Source organism: Bubalus kerabau, chromosome 8 (assembly GCF_029407905.1).
Source record: "Bubalus kerabau isolate K-KA32 ecotype Philippines breed swamp buffalo chromosome 8, PCC_UOA_SB_1v2, whole genome shotgun sequence".
Classification (NCBI taxonomy): domain Eukaryota; kingdom Metazoa; phylum Chordata; class Mammalia; order Artiodactyla; family Bovidae; genus Bubalus; species Bubalus kerabau.
Window position 1 is genome coordinate 116,769,647 of NC_073631.1, and position 14,812 is coordinate 116,784,458.

At 45.9% G+C, this 14,812-nt stretch overlaps 1 protein-coding gene across 1 annotated transcript; it reads left to right on the top strand.

Moving 5' to 3' along the window:
- Positions 1–462: 462 nt before the first annotated feature.
- LOC129658769 (GTPase IMAP family member 5-like) lies at positions 463–10,421 on the top strand. Its single transcript, XM_055589607.1, has 4 exons — positions 463–519; positions 5,800–5,848; positions 9,684–10,188; positions 10,325–10,421. Exons 2-4 carry the CDS (start codon positions 5,806–5,808, stop codon positions 10,419–10,421), a joined length of 645 nt encoding a protein of 214 aa, XP_055445582.1. The 5' UTR covers positions 463–519; positions 5,800–5,805.
- Positions 10,422–14,812: the final 4,391 nt, after the last annotated feature.

Below are 14,812 nucleotides of genomic sequence, written 5' to 3' on the forward strand. Positions count from 1 at the left end.
CTCTCTGACCCCCAGTTCTGCGGAGTTTCTGGAAAGGAAGAGGGTTCCATTCTATCCTGTTCTGCACCTTGCTCCAGCTTTGCACTGAGGGTAAAGAAGTTCTCCGCATAACAAAACACTCCTATGGAGGCAACCAGTGGGCTTTAGCAACGAGGGAGTGAGGGACGGGGAGTTGGCGGGGGTCCATATTTTGTTCTCTCACAATCCAAACATCACTTCTTTTCTTCTCTCACGTCTTAAAGAGGAAATGAGAGGGGGCGAGGCGCTCGCGGTCTCCGACAGGAAGCATCCCTGAGTGCAGTGGGGGTTGGGGAGTAGAGGTTGGGGGGCGGGGGGTGGCGCACGCTCTGAACCCAGTGCTCTCGAGTTTCGGCGGGCAGCAGTTTCTCCCCGCCCAGAGGGGACACGGGGTGCCCTCCGTCAGCCCCACTTTCTTTCTTATCCTACAGTGGTGCCCTGCAACCTTCGGCCGCGCGCTCTCGCAGACCCGCCCGCACCCAGTCCGCAGCACCGCGCCTGGTAAGGGGACACTGGCGGGGGTCCCGGGGTTCTGGGGAGACTGGGGGGTGAGCGGCGAGGAGCAAAGCAGGAGGCGAGCTAGGCCTGGGGAGGGCGTCTGGAGCCAGCAGTTCAATCAGGGCTACTGAGTTCTGGTGCGACCTCACACCCGATCCATGCCTCTGGGCTCCCCGGTCAGTGAAACCCGGCGCCCATGGAGAGCGTTATGTACAACAGCGGGTTCCCAGTGCGACTGAAGCGGGTTTGGGAACGGCTCACTCCGCGTTCACGGCCCATCGCTTTCCACAGGGCTGCGATCTTTTCCGTGTCGTGGCCTACTTCTTAGCTCCTTTGATTTTCACAAGCTTCACAGGGTTTCACAGAGCTTCACTAATAGTCTCTTTCATTTGACAGATGAGAAAAACTCAAATTCACAAGGTGCCCTAAGTAGGTAGAACGAACATCTTAAGTTTTACCTTCTTAACTTCTCGAATACCACCCCCGGCCCATCCCTGACAAGCACCAGAAATGGCAGGGTGCAGGAATCCATTCCTAGGGCTCCACAGGAAGAGTACCCTCGCTGAGTCACGTGTTCCCAATGAAACCTCTCAGTGGACATTGTTCCAAGACCTTGATCTTGTGAAAGTCACCCCATTCTCCCCCAGAGACACCACACGTTTCCTGCGACATGATGTAGAACTCGATTCTATGGCAGAGAGACTCCAGCGTGTACAGGAACCATCCCTTGGTCTGCCGTCAACTCCCTGTGAGCGGCGTGTTATGAAATTATGATGCTAAACTGTGAAACCAGCGATGCCAGGAAACAGAGGGACCGGGGCACACCAGGAAGGAGAGACTCATGAATGAGGAAAAATGAAAAATATTTTTACCTTTCCAGAAACAGCATATATGAGACAGCCCGCTTTCCTATGGTTTGATAGAATAATGTATTGTCAAGATTATATCAGTTTAGTCCAATTTAAAGATCAGAAGGTATATGATGTTCATTTGCTTCAGCCTCCTCCCTAAGTTAGCTCCTCCTGCTGTTCCTGTCAGATACCCTTATAATCTCTGCTTGCACATCATCTCTATCATGATTCCTAATCCCGTTTGGGGAGGATTAAGATTTTCTTTGTGGAGAAGAAATCTGCCTCCATTCTTCATTTTCCTGCTTTTGTCTACTCTGCGACTGACACGTGTCACATTGCTTCAGGTTTACAATGCTTCCGGATGTCCTCCTAGGCTTGATTCAGCCCTTTTAATATCCTGTCATTTCAGCATCTCCATTAATATCCTTTCTGACCAGTCTCTGGACACTTTGGTATTTATTAATATCCACCAAAAAAAAAAAAAAAATCCATTCTTCAGTGGGATGTGTCTCCTCGGCAGCCTGACCCACTAAGAAGATGGTTCAGGAGGACGGTGCTGCACCTCTGCTCACCAACCGGAAATTTGATGGCATTTTGTGGCAGCCACAGAGCTCCATCTGGGTCACACTGATCATAAGCCACAGAAAAACACCAGATCATTTAAAACTGAAATCCTTCCATTCTGAGCAACTTCTGTCCCTTGCAATTTTATGTTTGAATTTTTTTAAAAATGCACCTCAAATTTTGCAATACACTTCTCTTTGTTAGCTTTAGGGCAAGCTTCCAGACTGTTGGCTTCAGTTTTGTCCTGACCAGGGATGGCAACATGGTATGTGATGTTCCAAGAGGCTGGTTGACTTTATAATCACTTTTCTGCCCTGATAAATCTAAGAGAATATGCAGGCAAAATGTGTCATTTTTTGCTCTTAGCCCCATGGCAGTTGTGTGATCATGGGCAGAGCAGTTAAGGTTCAGTTTCCCAATATTTTAATAGAAAAGGTAATACCTATCTTGGTCACATCATAGGGAATTTTGAAGAACAATTAAAATAATGGACATAAAAGAAACTTTAAAATGTAAAATAAATGCACAGAGGATTATTATGATGGTAAAGTTCATCAACATTGTCACCACTATCTTCATCATCTTTACCACATGGATATACTGATTCCATTATATAGAAAATCTCATCTGAGGTAGAAATGACGTCAGAGAATTTGTTCAGTTTTAGCAAAAGCCACCTGACCTGCCTCTTGAGTAGCCTGTATGCAGGTCAGGAAGCAACAATTAGAACTGGACATGGAACAACAGACTTGTTCCAAATAGGAAAAGGAGTATGTTAAGGCTGTATATTGTCACCCTGTTTATTTAACTTATATGCAGAATACATCATGAGAAACGCTGGGCTGGAAGAAGCACACACTGGAATCAGATTGCCGGGAGAAATATCAATAACCTCAGATATGCAGATGACACCACCCTTATGGCAGAAAGTGAAGAGGAACTCAACAGCCTCTTGATGAAAGTGAAAGTGGAGAGTGAAAAAGTTGGCTTAAAGCTCAACATTCAGAAAACGAAGATCATGGCATCCAGTCCCATCACTTCATGGCAAATAGACGGGGAAACAGTGGAAACAGTGTCAGACTTTATTTTGGGGGGCTCCAAAATCACTGCAGATGGTGACTGCAGCCATGAAATTAAAAGACGCTTACTCCTTGGAAGGAAAGTTATGACCAACCTAGAGAGCATATTCAAAAGCAGAGACATTACTTTGCCAACAAAGGTCCGTCTAGTTAAGGCTATGGTTTTTCCAGTGATCATGTATGGATGTGAGAGTTGAACTGTGAAGAAAGCTGAGCACCGAAGAATTGATGCTTTTGAGCTGTGGTGTTGGAGAAGACTCTTGAGAGTCCCTTGGACTGCAAGGAGATCCAACCAGTCCATTCTGAAGGAGATCAACCCTAGGATTTCTTTGGAAGGAATGATGCTGAAGCTGAAACTCCAGTACTTTGGCCACCTCATGCAAAGAGTTGACTCATTGGAAAAGACTCTGATGCTGGGAGGGATTGGGGGCAGGAGGAGAAGGGGACGACAGAGGATGAGATGGCTGGATGGCATCACCGACTTGATGGACATAAGTTTGAGTGAACTCCGGGAGTTGGTGATGGACAGGGAGGCCTGGCATGCTGCGATTCACAAAGAGTCAGGCATGACTGAGCGACTGAACTGAACTGAACTGAGTATAATTTATCAGAGACAAGGACAGCATGTGGGAAAAGGTGGTGAGGAAAATGCTCTTCTGGGGCTGAAGGAAGGGAAACGGGTGTGGGACAAAAAGAAAAGGAAGGCAGTTATCTTAATATATTCTGACAGTGTGACAAGGGATGGTTTCCCTAATGGGGACCATTTCTATGCATCCCAACTGAGTGAAGAGAAAAATGTAAAAAAGGTAGTAATACCAGAATCAACCTAAATAAGCAAATGAGTTATGAAAACCATTCTGAATTCAATGTTAATCAATAAAATGCAAGTTTAAACCAATTAAGACATAAGACATTCTAATGTATGCCCAAAAGGGTAACCAAAAAATTAAAAATCTAGTATTACCAAGTGTAAGTGAAGATTTGAGGGATGCTCACATGTGGCTGCTGCCAGCCTGATAGCACAAGTCTACTGGAGTGGGACTTGGCCACATCTAGTCAGGTGGAAGCTGTCCATCCCAGAGATTGTCACATGTACAAGATGTGTGCAGGACTCTTCTGCAGCACTCTTGGTAGTAGCAAGGATGTATTTGGAACACCAAATGTTTGTTAAGAAAGAATTAGATAAAATATTAAATAAATAATGTCACTTCCATAAAAGATTAAAATACCAAAAAGTACTATATCTTAACTATAGACCGATGTATATATACAAGTGTAAATACACAATTGAGAAAGAGACATAAACATCTCGGAATACTGATTACCTCTGAAAGGAAGAGTGAGAATGAGACTGGGAAGTGGAGTAGTCAAAAAATAAGGAAATGGAGCTATATGTGTAATGTTCTTTTAATGTTTTCAGTCCAACAGAATAGCAGCAATAACAATGCCAAAATACTGAGATTTGTTCATTGCAAATGGTGGGCATTCATTTCATTCCTCTGTGTATTTCTGTCCTTAAAATGTTTGTTTCATGACTGCATAATCTTTAACATTGACGAAATAAAATACAGGCTCAGAGTTTATCTTAATTATACTTGCATATTGCAGGCTTGCCTTTTCTAATGCACAATTATCTTTTCTAGCACCAAGAAGAATGACACAATAGCATGCCTCAGCTGAATGAAACCTTTATCTCCACGGTTTTGCCAATTTCTGGTGGCATCAACTAGGATTTTTTACAGTGGCTATTGATTTAAAGACATTTGATTTAAAACTGAGCGGGCAATGACTTTATCCTGAATTTGTCCCTAATGTTGCTTCTGTCCCTCAGTCAGGGCACCAGTTGCTCTTCCTCCAGCTGCTCAGAGGAAGAGAGGATGGTGACCACATTCGGGCCTCTTCCCCTTCTCCCTCTCGTGTCCATCCTCAAAGGAGCCCTGGACCCCAATTCCACACTCCCACTGGAAGGTGCATTGTACTTTCCCCTTTGCCACTGGGATGTCCATCTGATACAAAGAGTTTCTGGGACTGGAAATGCCCAGTACTTCAAACAAACCACTATTCATTTACAGTAAGGCAACTTTTATTATCTAGTCTAACAAGTTTGCCTACCTTTATTCTAATAATAAAATAATAAAAAGTCCGGCTTCTCATTCCTAGAAGAAAACTTTCTTTATTTCATGCCTTTTCAGCTTGAAGGGAGATAATCAACTGATGCGTATTCAAACATTTCTTGCTTTCCTGTAGAAGGAGGAAGAATAGCAAGAGTTCACTATGTTAACATAACCTAGCATCACCTGGCTTGCTTAAAGTTATATATGGATATTTGAAAGCAAAATATAAGTTAGAAAGTTAGCAATGGAAATGACTCATGTAAAGATAATTATTTTTGGTTGTCTAAATTGCAGGTGTTCTCAGGCCTTCAGTTCAGTTCAGTTCAGTCAATCAGTTGTGTCTGACTCTTTGCAACCCCATGAATCGCAGCATGCCAGGCCTCCATGTCCATCACCATCTCCCAGAGTTCACTCAAACTCATGTCCATCGAGTTGGTGATGCCATCCAGCCATCTCATCCTCTGTCGTCCCCTTCTCCTCCTGCCCCCAATCCCTCCCAGCATCAGTCTTTTCCAATGAGTCAACTCTTTGCATGAGGTGGCCAAAGTACTGGAGTTTCAGCTTTAGCATCATTCCTTCCAAAGAACACCCAGGGTTGATCTCCTTCAGAATGGACTGGTTGGACCAACTCCTATAAGGACACTTGCTTTTATTCCTTTCTTCTTTTTATTCCAGAAGCTAATGGAAGGGCTTCAGAGGAGCAGATACGGAACCATGGCTGAAGGTAAGAAACCCTCCAAATTCTCAAGCTTTCTGGACACCAGGGGAAAAATCACTGTCTTCCCTCCTCCACTCCCTGACCTCAAATATTGAGACAGAAGAGAAACCAATTACTTTAAACTGCAGAAGAAAAAGGTAGCTATTGTGTTCTTTGGGCTTCCCTGGTGGCTCAGCTGGTAAAGAATCCACCTGCAATGAGGAAGAGCTTGGTTCAATCCCTGGGTTGGGAAGATCCACTAGAGAACGGAATAACTAGCCAGTCCATTATTCTGGCCTGGAGAATTCCATGGACTGTATAGTCCTTTCCCTTCTCCAGGGGATCTTCCCAACCCAGGGATCAAACCCAGGCCTCCTGCATTACAGGTGGATTCTTTACCAGCTGAGCCACAAGGGCAGCCCCAGTATAGTCCATGGGGTTGTAAAGAGTAGGACACAACCGAGTGACTTTCACTTTCATCTTGTTGCTTATCTTCCCTGCCATCAGCATAGCCCACACACCCAAGTGTGAACTCTGCCCTGCATGGTGATGTATGGGAAATGTGAAAACAAAATTTCAAGTCAGAAGTCAGGAGATTTGGAACCAAAATGTTTTTCCCTACCTGTGCTCAGCTGAAAAGAGGGCAGGTTCCCCATGTTTGCGTGCTAAGTCATTTCAATTGTGTCTGACTCTTGGTGACCCTCTGGGATAAAACTGAGCAGGCAGGCTCAGTCCATGGGATTTTCCAGGCAAGAATGCTGGAATGAGTTCCTATGCCCTCCTTCAGGGGATCTTCCTGGCCCAGGAGTCAAACCTGGGTCCCTTGCATCTTCTGTATTGGCAGGCTGCTTCTTTACCACTAGTGCCACCTGGGAAGCCCAAAGTTCCCCCATAGAGATTTAGTAATCATGTTTGAAAAAAAATCCAGAATACTTAAGGAAAGGCAAAACCAACATAGAGTAAAAGGAGTAAAATAACAGATTTTAGGAGCCTAAAATGAATTTAATTCATTTGGGCTTATAAGAACTCCAGAAATCCTTGCATTCTCACTCTCTTCATCCCTAGAAGACTTAGCTCTTGGTACAGACTGACCCTCACCAACACCACTTTTTTTTATAATTTCTTGTAATTCTATCAGCCACATAAATGATCTTTCCAAAATATGTATTGTTAAAGCAAGAGAGTTCCAGAAAAACATCCATTTCTGCTTTATTGGCTATGCCAAAGCCTTTGACTATGTGGATCACAATAAACTGTGGAAAATTCTTCAAGAGATGGGAATACCACACCACCTGACCTGCCTCTTGAGAAACCTGTATGCAGGTCAGGAAGCAACAGTTAGAACTGGACATGGAACAACAGACTGGTTCCAAATAGGAAAAGGAGTATGTCAAGGCTGTATATTGTCACTCTGCTTGTTTAACTTCTATGCAGAGTGCATCATGAGAAACGCTGGGCTGGAAGAAGCACATGCTGGAATCAGATTGCCGGGAGAAATATCAATAACCTCAGATATGCAGATGACACCACCCTTATGGCAGAAAGTGAAGAGGAACTCAAAAGCCTCTTGATGAAGTGAAAGAAGAGAGTGAAAAAGTTGGCTTAAAGCTCAACATTCAGAAAACGAAGATCATGATCAAGTCCCATCACTTCATGGCAAATAGACAGGGAAACAGTGGAAACAGTGTCAGACTTTATTTTGGGGGGCTCCAAAATCACTGCAGATGGTGATTGCAGCCATGAAATTAAAAGACGCTCACTCCTTGGGAGGAAAGTTATGACCAACCTAGATAGCATATTCAAAAGCAGAGACATTACTTTGCCAACAAAGGTCCGTCTAGTCAAGGCTATGGTTTTTCCAGTGGTCATGTATGGATGTGAGAGTTGGACTGTGAAGAAGGCTGAGCGCTGAAGAATTGATGCTTTTGAACTATTGTGTTGGAGAAGACTCTTGAGAGTCCCATGAACTTCAAGGAGATCCAACCAGTCCATTCTGAAGGAGATCAGCCTTGGGATTTCTTTGGAAGGAATGATGCTGAAGCTGAAACTCCAGTACTTTGGCCACCTGATGCGAAGAGTTGACTCATTGGAAAAGACTCTGATGCTGGGAGGGATTGGGGGCAAGAGGAGAAGGGGACAACAGAGGATGAGATGGCTGGATGGCATCACCAACTCGATGAATGTGAGTCTGGGTGAACTCCGGGAGTTGGTGATGGACAGGGAGGCCTGGCGTGCTGCAATTCATGGGGTTGCAAAGAGTCAGACACTACTGAGCGGCTGAACTGAACTGAACTGAACTGAACGTTCTTATCATCTCTTCTTCAGCCACCCATCCAGGGTCATCTGTCAGACTCTGTCCCTGACATTAACCACAAGCTCACTTTCCAATATTCAAATCCCTACCCTAAGAGCAGAAACCCAGGGACATTCAGCTGGTCCTCAGTGGGAGGTCACTGAGACTCTAACATCTGAGACTTCCTTTACTCCCAGGGTTCAGATGACTGTGATGAGCAGTCTGTGTGCCTAGGAACTAGTGGGTGAAAAGCAGATGATAATATTTTCTTGTTTATGATTTATCCTCACCTCCTTGTAATTTCACCTGAGATTAGCATGAAACTGGCCTAAGTAACATCATGGGAAAAGCAAAGGATCACTTTTCTTTCCAAAAACCTGTGTTTCATTAATCCTGAAGAAGTCCTTGGAGCATCCTTCATAGTGTAGCAGTTCTGGCTTTTGGGTATGGGCCCAAGCTTGGGCTCCCAATGTGGGCTTCCTACCAGTCAAGAGCAACCTAAATTTGTATGCAAGCATCTGTATGATTTTCATATCACTGTTTGGCAGAGAGAGGTCCATAGCTTTCATGAGATACCATGAAAAGTCAGTGATAGAAAAATCTCAAGAATCACTAACAAAGACAAATTTACCAACAAAGACCTACTGTATGGCACAGAGAACTCTGCTCAATATTCTAAATAATCTAAATTTGAAAAGAATTTGAAAAAAAATAGATACACATATAGGAATGACTGAATCACTTTGCTGTACACCTGAAACTGAAACAACAATGCTCATCATTTTGTTGTTGCTCAGTCGCTCAGTCATGTCCTCCTCTGAAACCCCATGGACTGCAGCACACCAAGCTTCCCTGTCCTTCACCATCTCCCGGAGTTTACTCAAACTCAAGTCCACTGAGTCCATGATGCCATCCAACCATCTCATCCTTTGTTGTCCTCTTCTCCTCCTGCCTTCAGTCTTTCCCAACATCAGGGTCTTTTCTACTGAGTCAGCTCTTCTTTGCAGTGGGTGGCCAAAGTATTGGAGTTTCAGCTTCAGCATCAGTCCCTCCAATGAATATGCAGCATTGATCTCCTTTAGGATTGACTGGTTTGATCTCCTTGTAGTCCAAGCGACTCTCAAGAGTCTTCTCCACAGTTCGAAAGCATCAATTCTTTGGTGCTCAATCTCTTTATGGTCCAACTCTCACATCTATACAGGACTACTGGAAAAACCATAGTTTTGACTAAACAGATCTTTTTTGGCATAGTGATGTCTCTGCTTTTTAACACACTGTCTAGGTTTGTCATAGCTTTTCTTCCTAGGAGCAAACATCTTTTAATTTCATGGCTGAAGTCACCATCTGCAGTGATTTTGGAGCCCAAGAAAATAAAGTCTCTGACTGTTTCCATTGTTTCCCCATCGATTTGCCATGAAGTGGTGGGACCAGTGCCTTGATGTTAGTTTTCTGAATGTTGAGTTTTAAGCCAGCTCATTATCTACTTAAAGAGTAAACAAAAATTTTAAATTAAAGAAAAAAAAAAAGAATCACTACCATGGTAAAACAAGAAAATTCTTTTTTTAACAGGCGGAATAGAACATCACGGCTTTGAATCTTCCTCCTCATTGAGGATCATCCTGGTAGGGAAAACAGGCAGCGGGAGAAGTGCCACCGGGAACAGCATCCTCTGCCAGCCCATGTTTGAGTCCAAGCTGGGGGCCCAGGCGGTGACCAGGAAGTGTCAGAGGGCAACAGGCATGTGGAATGGGAGGACCATCGTGGTGGTGGACACGCCCCCCATCTTTGAGGCCGAGGCCCAGGATCAAGAGGTGTATGAGAATATCGGAGCCTGTTACCTGCTGTCGGTGCCAGGTCCCCACGTGCTGCTGCTGGTGACCCAGCTGGGGCGCTTCACGGAGCAGGATGTGGTGGCCGTGACCAGGGTGAAGGAGGTCTTTGGGGCAGGAGCTGAGAGATACATGGTCATCCTCTTCACCCACAAGGAAGACTTAGAGGGCGGATCCTTGGATGAGTACGTGGCAAACACAGACAACCTCAGGCTGAGGCGCCTGGTCCGAGAGTGCGGGCGGAGGTACTGCGCCTTCAACAACCGGGCCTCGGGGGATGAGCAGAGAGAGCAGCTGGCCCAGCTGATGGCCGTGATCGAGGGGCTGGAGCGGGAGCACCAGGGTGCCTTCCTCACCAACGAGCTCTTCTTTGATGCACAGATGCTCCTGCAGATGGGGGCTGGCGCCCATGGAGAAGGTCAGAGGCGCTACCTGGACAAAGTACGGCTGCAGGTTGCAAAACAAAAGCAAGACCTGAAAGAGGCCAAGAGAAACTGTGCCTTCAAGGCGCTCCTCCGACTCAAAGCCTGGATCTTTTCTCATGTCAAAATATTTGTTCTTCTTGTCCTGTGCCTTTTGATTTTTCTTGCCATTGTAATTATTTTGTGTACCCATCAAGGCTGAGCATTTTCAGATGACATCTGCCATCAGCTTCCATTTTTTTCAGAGTCAGTATATCACTAACTCAATGGACATGGGTTTGGGTAGACTCTGGGAGTTTGTGATGGACAGGGAGGCCTGGTGTGCTGCAGTTCATGGGGTCGCAAAGAGTCAGACACAGCTGAGTGACTGAACTGAACTGATATCTATGTTGATCAGGAACTTTATTTGCTTTTCACATAATTTCACTTACAATTTCGCTTCCTTGCATCAGACATGCCATCCCTTTTCTCCAGTTGCTTTTTAGGTAAATAAAATCCAAAGGGGGAAAAAAATTCCCTTTCTGTTGTGTTAAAAATGGTGAAGGCAAATAATAAACTAAATGCACATCATCAAGAAATATCGAGGAGTTTGCATAAAGGAAAGTGAGTGGACTGACATGCTGTGTGAGCAAGCATCTTACCGGGGACCTACTTTTTACAATTGAAATTGCTTATTTTATATGAAAGATACTCTGACTTCCTTGTAGGTTGTAAAAAAAAAAATTATACACTCCACAAGAGAGAAAGACTAGGATGTTCTGGGACATCTCTGGGGTGTGAAGAGGCTAGGGGAGAAAGGAAGAAGGCCCTAAAGATGGGGTGAGGAGGAAGATCTCCGATACTCAGCCACTGGGAAATTAAAGAACTAGAAATCCTTAGAGCAGGGCTGGATGAGAGCCAGATGATAAGTGTAGGAATTCAGGCTTAGCCGGCCATCTGGTCTCCTTCAACACTCAACCATCCTCTTGAGCATGAAAGCCACCCTGGACAAGAAGGAAGTGATCTGCAAGGCTGCATTCCCTACAAGTTTAGAAATTTGAATTGCATGAACTTTTCATATGTGGTGATGAAACATTCTGCTTCTTTTGATTTATTCACCCTTTAAAAAATGTAAAAGCCCTCCTCAGTTCACAGGTTATATACAGAACTGGCCTCAGCCTTGATTTGCTCTGCAGGCTGTGGTTTGCCCACTCCCGTTTTAGAGGAGATTTTCCATCATGGGTTGAGCTGGGATGTAGTGGAACATCTTGAATCCCAAGGTCAGCACAATTGTGTGTGATACCTGTAGAAATTTGGGGGAAAGGTGGCATTGCACATTTCAGTGGTAGAAAAGAGAAGCAGGCATACACTGGGGTGAAGTCTGAGCGGAGGTCACCAAATCAGTGGAAAGAGGAAATCAGATGAGGAAGGGTCTGGGTGACCCCTTGCCAACTTCTTCTATGGGATAGCTGCCCACGCTATCCCCTAGAACCTTGAAGCCCTCTGGGCTGGGCAGTCTCCTCCTCCCTCCAGGGAAGGCACTGGACCAGGGAAGACCCATGGTCGCACAGGCAGCCTGTGACTGGGTGGGTAAATGATGAACTCTCTGTGACGCCCAACTCATTGTCCATGTCCCTGCTGGTGATAAAAGTGCGGTTTATCTCAACAGTGCTATTCCATAACCGATTCCAACCTGTGCAAGGAGTGTTATGTGTGAGCTCCTCAAACCCTTGAAACACCAAGCATCTCGGAGTTCTCAGACCAAAGATCTCCTCCTCCATGCGGTCTTCCCACACTGTCTAACCCAAGCTGGCCTCTCCCTTCCTTGACTTCATCCAGTTCTGCTCCACCCACACATAGCTGAGTGCCCAATGTCGGGGTCTCTGCTGGGCGCCAGGGATCTGACAGAAGTAAGGCCAAAGTCACCTGTGTGGTAGAGGGAGGAAGGCATATAAAAATGAGGGTGAGCCGAAAGTGAGAGTCCACACAGGGAAGCAAGAGTAGCCCTCACTGGTCATGACTAAAGAAAGCCCGGGCAGGAACGAAAACCCAGTGGGCCAATGAATAAATTAAACTAAAAATGGGTGTGAGAGAAATTTGTCTGCGGTGGAACGTCAACCAGAAGGAGAGTGTGGGCTCAGGGGCAGAGGCGCCGTGGCCACGGTGAGGCCGGGGCTTCTAGAAACGTGCCGGCCCCTCCCTCCAGGACTGACTTCAGGCAGAGGGAGCAGGCAAGCCATTCAGAATCACAGTAATCAAAGTCTGTGCCCCAACCGGTAATGCTGGGTCAGGCAGGAGATTGAGAATCACTGGAGGAGGCAGGGAGGGACCAGGCTGGGCGGGGCCCTGGGCGGGTTCAAGGGCTTTCTCCCCAAGGTTTTTAAGCAGGTTAGGAATTTCAGAAAGATCACGCTGCAGCAATGTGGCGGTTGGACTAAATAAGTGTGAACCTAGGAACATGGCATCACACTCAGAATAAAAGTATTCCGTCTCTAGCCATCCATCGGGGCCTGAGCCGTAATGGGAGGTGTGGGGATGGAGAGGACATGACAGGAATGTGGACACCGAGGGGGTGAATTGACACAGAGTGGCACTGACAGCAAGTTCGGGAAGGAGCCAGCTTTCTGTCGGCCTCCTGGGGACTCTGGCTCCCCCCACTGCCCGGGCCCTCAGAGTACACTGGGCTGAGCAGAGGAGGGCGGAGACTTTAGATTCGGTGGAGTCAACCTTGAAGCCCTCTGGGCTGGGTGGTCTCCTCCTCCCTCCAGGGAAGGCACTGGACCAGGGAAACTCACTAAAGAAAGTATTTGGGAGCAGGGCTGCTGGAGGATGACCTCCCTCCAGGGATGCAGATGGTTGATACCCAGGCCTCCCCTCAATGAGAAAGCATCTCTCACCCGAGGAGCAGCATTTCTCAGTGAGTCAGATGGCATTCCACCTTTGCTGACTTCCCAGGGGAGTAAAGCTGGAGGGTGAACCCAGGAATATTTTGCAGTAGAGGAGGAGACAGGGTCGTGCTCCACCTTGACTCACACATGGATGTTCCCCAACGTGATCTCTTGGAAACTGTTCAAATATGAGCGCTGATTCTCCCTCAAAAGATGAAGGAAGCACAGAAAAATCCACCTGGGGGCCATCCCATTTCCTCTGCCCCTCCTTTTGTCATTTTCAGAATAATTCATTCCAGGGGTTTTTCACATTCTTGGGATGCAGTGAACTTCCATTTCTTGAAGTGGGACCATTAGATATAGGCAGAGGTCCTCCCTGTCACCTGATAAAAGAGAAATTCATTTATTTATTCTCACTTTTTTGGCAGGAAGCATGAAAACACGGGTGTTCTGATAAATTTCAGGATTTCTTTTAAAGAGATATGAAGAACTCTTTATTAGTTCAAATGTTTTCAAATGCAGGTAAAGGAGACGCCAAACTCCAATGGCTTAAGTAATAAGGGAATTTACTGGCTGACATAATCAGAAATCAGAGATGGGGTGGGCTTCAGGGCTGGTTGATTCAGGGGCTAGGGTTGATTCAATTACTCTGCTCAGCTTTGCAGTGTTGGGTAAGGTGACCATGGAGAAAAAGAGAGTAAGCCAGGCATTCGGGCAGAAAAAGATTCATTATAGGAAAAAAGAAAGTAAGTAAGTAACTGGCTTTAGAGAAAAACCAATGCCCTCCCTTTACAGACAACCCTTCTTATACCTTATTGATGGGTAATTGTGCCCCAAAGGGAAGGGGCCTTAGTTCATCTTTAGCCCGCAGCTGGGGTCTTGTGGTCACGTAGTTGAAGGGGTCTCACAGCTGAGTGGTCACATAGTCTTGAGAAACTGGCACCAGCAGGGAGAAACAGAATATTGCTTTCAGGAAAAACAGGATGCCCCCAGGGCAATGTGGCCACTGTGACTTCATCTCTTGTTTGTCAGGGCACCACAATGGGCCATATTTTAACTATATGCTATGAGCCCCTTGTGAACCCTAACATTCCAGCCTTTTTGATATAGGACAAGGGCTGAAGGTCAGGCTTCTGTATCTGCTTTGCACTGGTTTTGTTAGGGGAAGCACACTGATTGAAACTGCCCACCCTGGCCAAGCACCATTTGCATGAGTTGTTTTACAATAGGAGGTCCTGGTAAGGAACACAGAGCTAATAAGCCTCCACCAACCGGAAGAGTTCAGGAAAGGTCAAAAGGAGACACCACATTTCCAACCTCCTCCCAGAATCCTTCTCCCTGGCATCCATCTTGGCTGAACAAGGCGTGCACCACCATTTGAACTCTGAGTCCAAATGATTGGCTAAAGACAACCAGGAAACTAATTCCATCACCATAAAACCCGAGACTGCAAGCCATATGGCAGAGCTGTTCTCCTGGGTTCCCTTACCCTACTGCTCTCCACCCGGGCGCCCTTTCCCAATAAAATCTCTTGCTTTGTCAGCACATGTTTCTCCTCGGACAATTAATTTTCGAGTGTT

Excerpts from the sequence above, each read along its gene's own strand:
- LOC129658769 (XM_055589607.1), top strand. The coding sequence starts at position 5,806 with ATGGAAGGGCTTCAGAGGAGCAGATACGGAACCATGGCTGAAG. Across the intron at positions 5,849-9,683 it reads ATACGGAACCATGGCTGAAG|GCGGAATAGAACATCACGGC; the intron begins GTAAGAAACCCT and ends TTTTTTTAACAG. Across the intron at positions 10,189-10,324 it reads GTCCGAGAGTGCGGGCGGAG|ATGCTCCTGCAGATGGGGGC; the intron begins GTACTGCGCCTT and ends TTTGATGCACAG.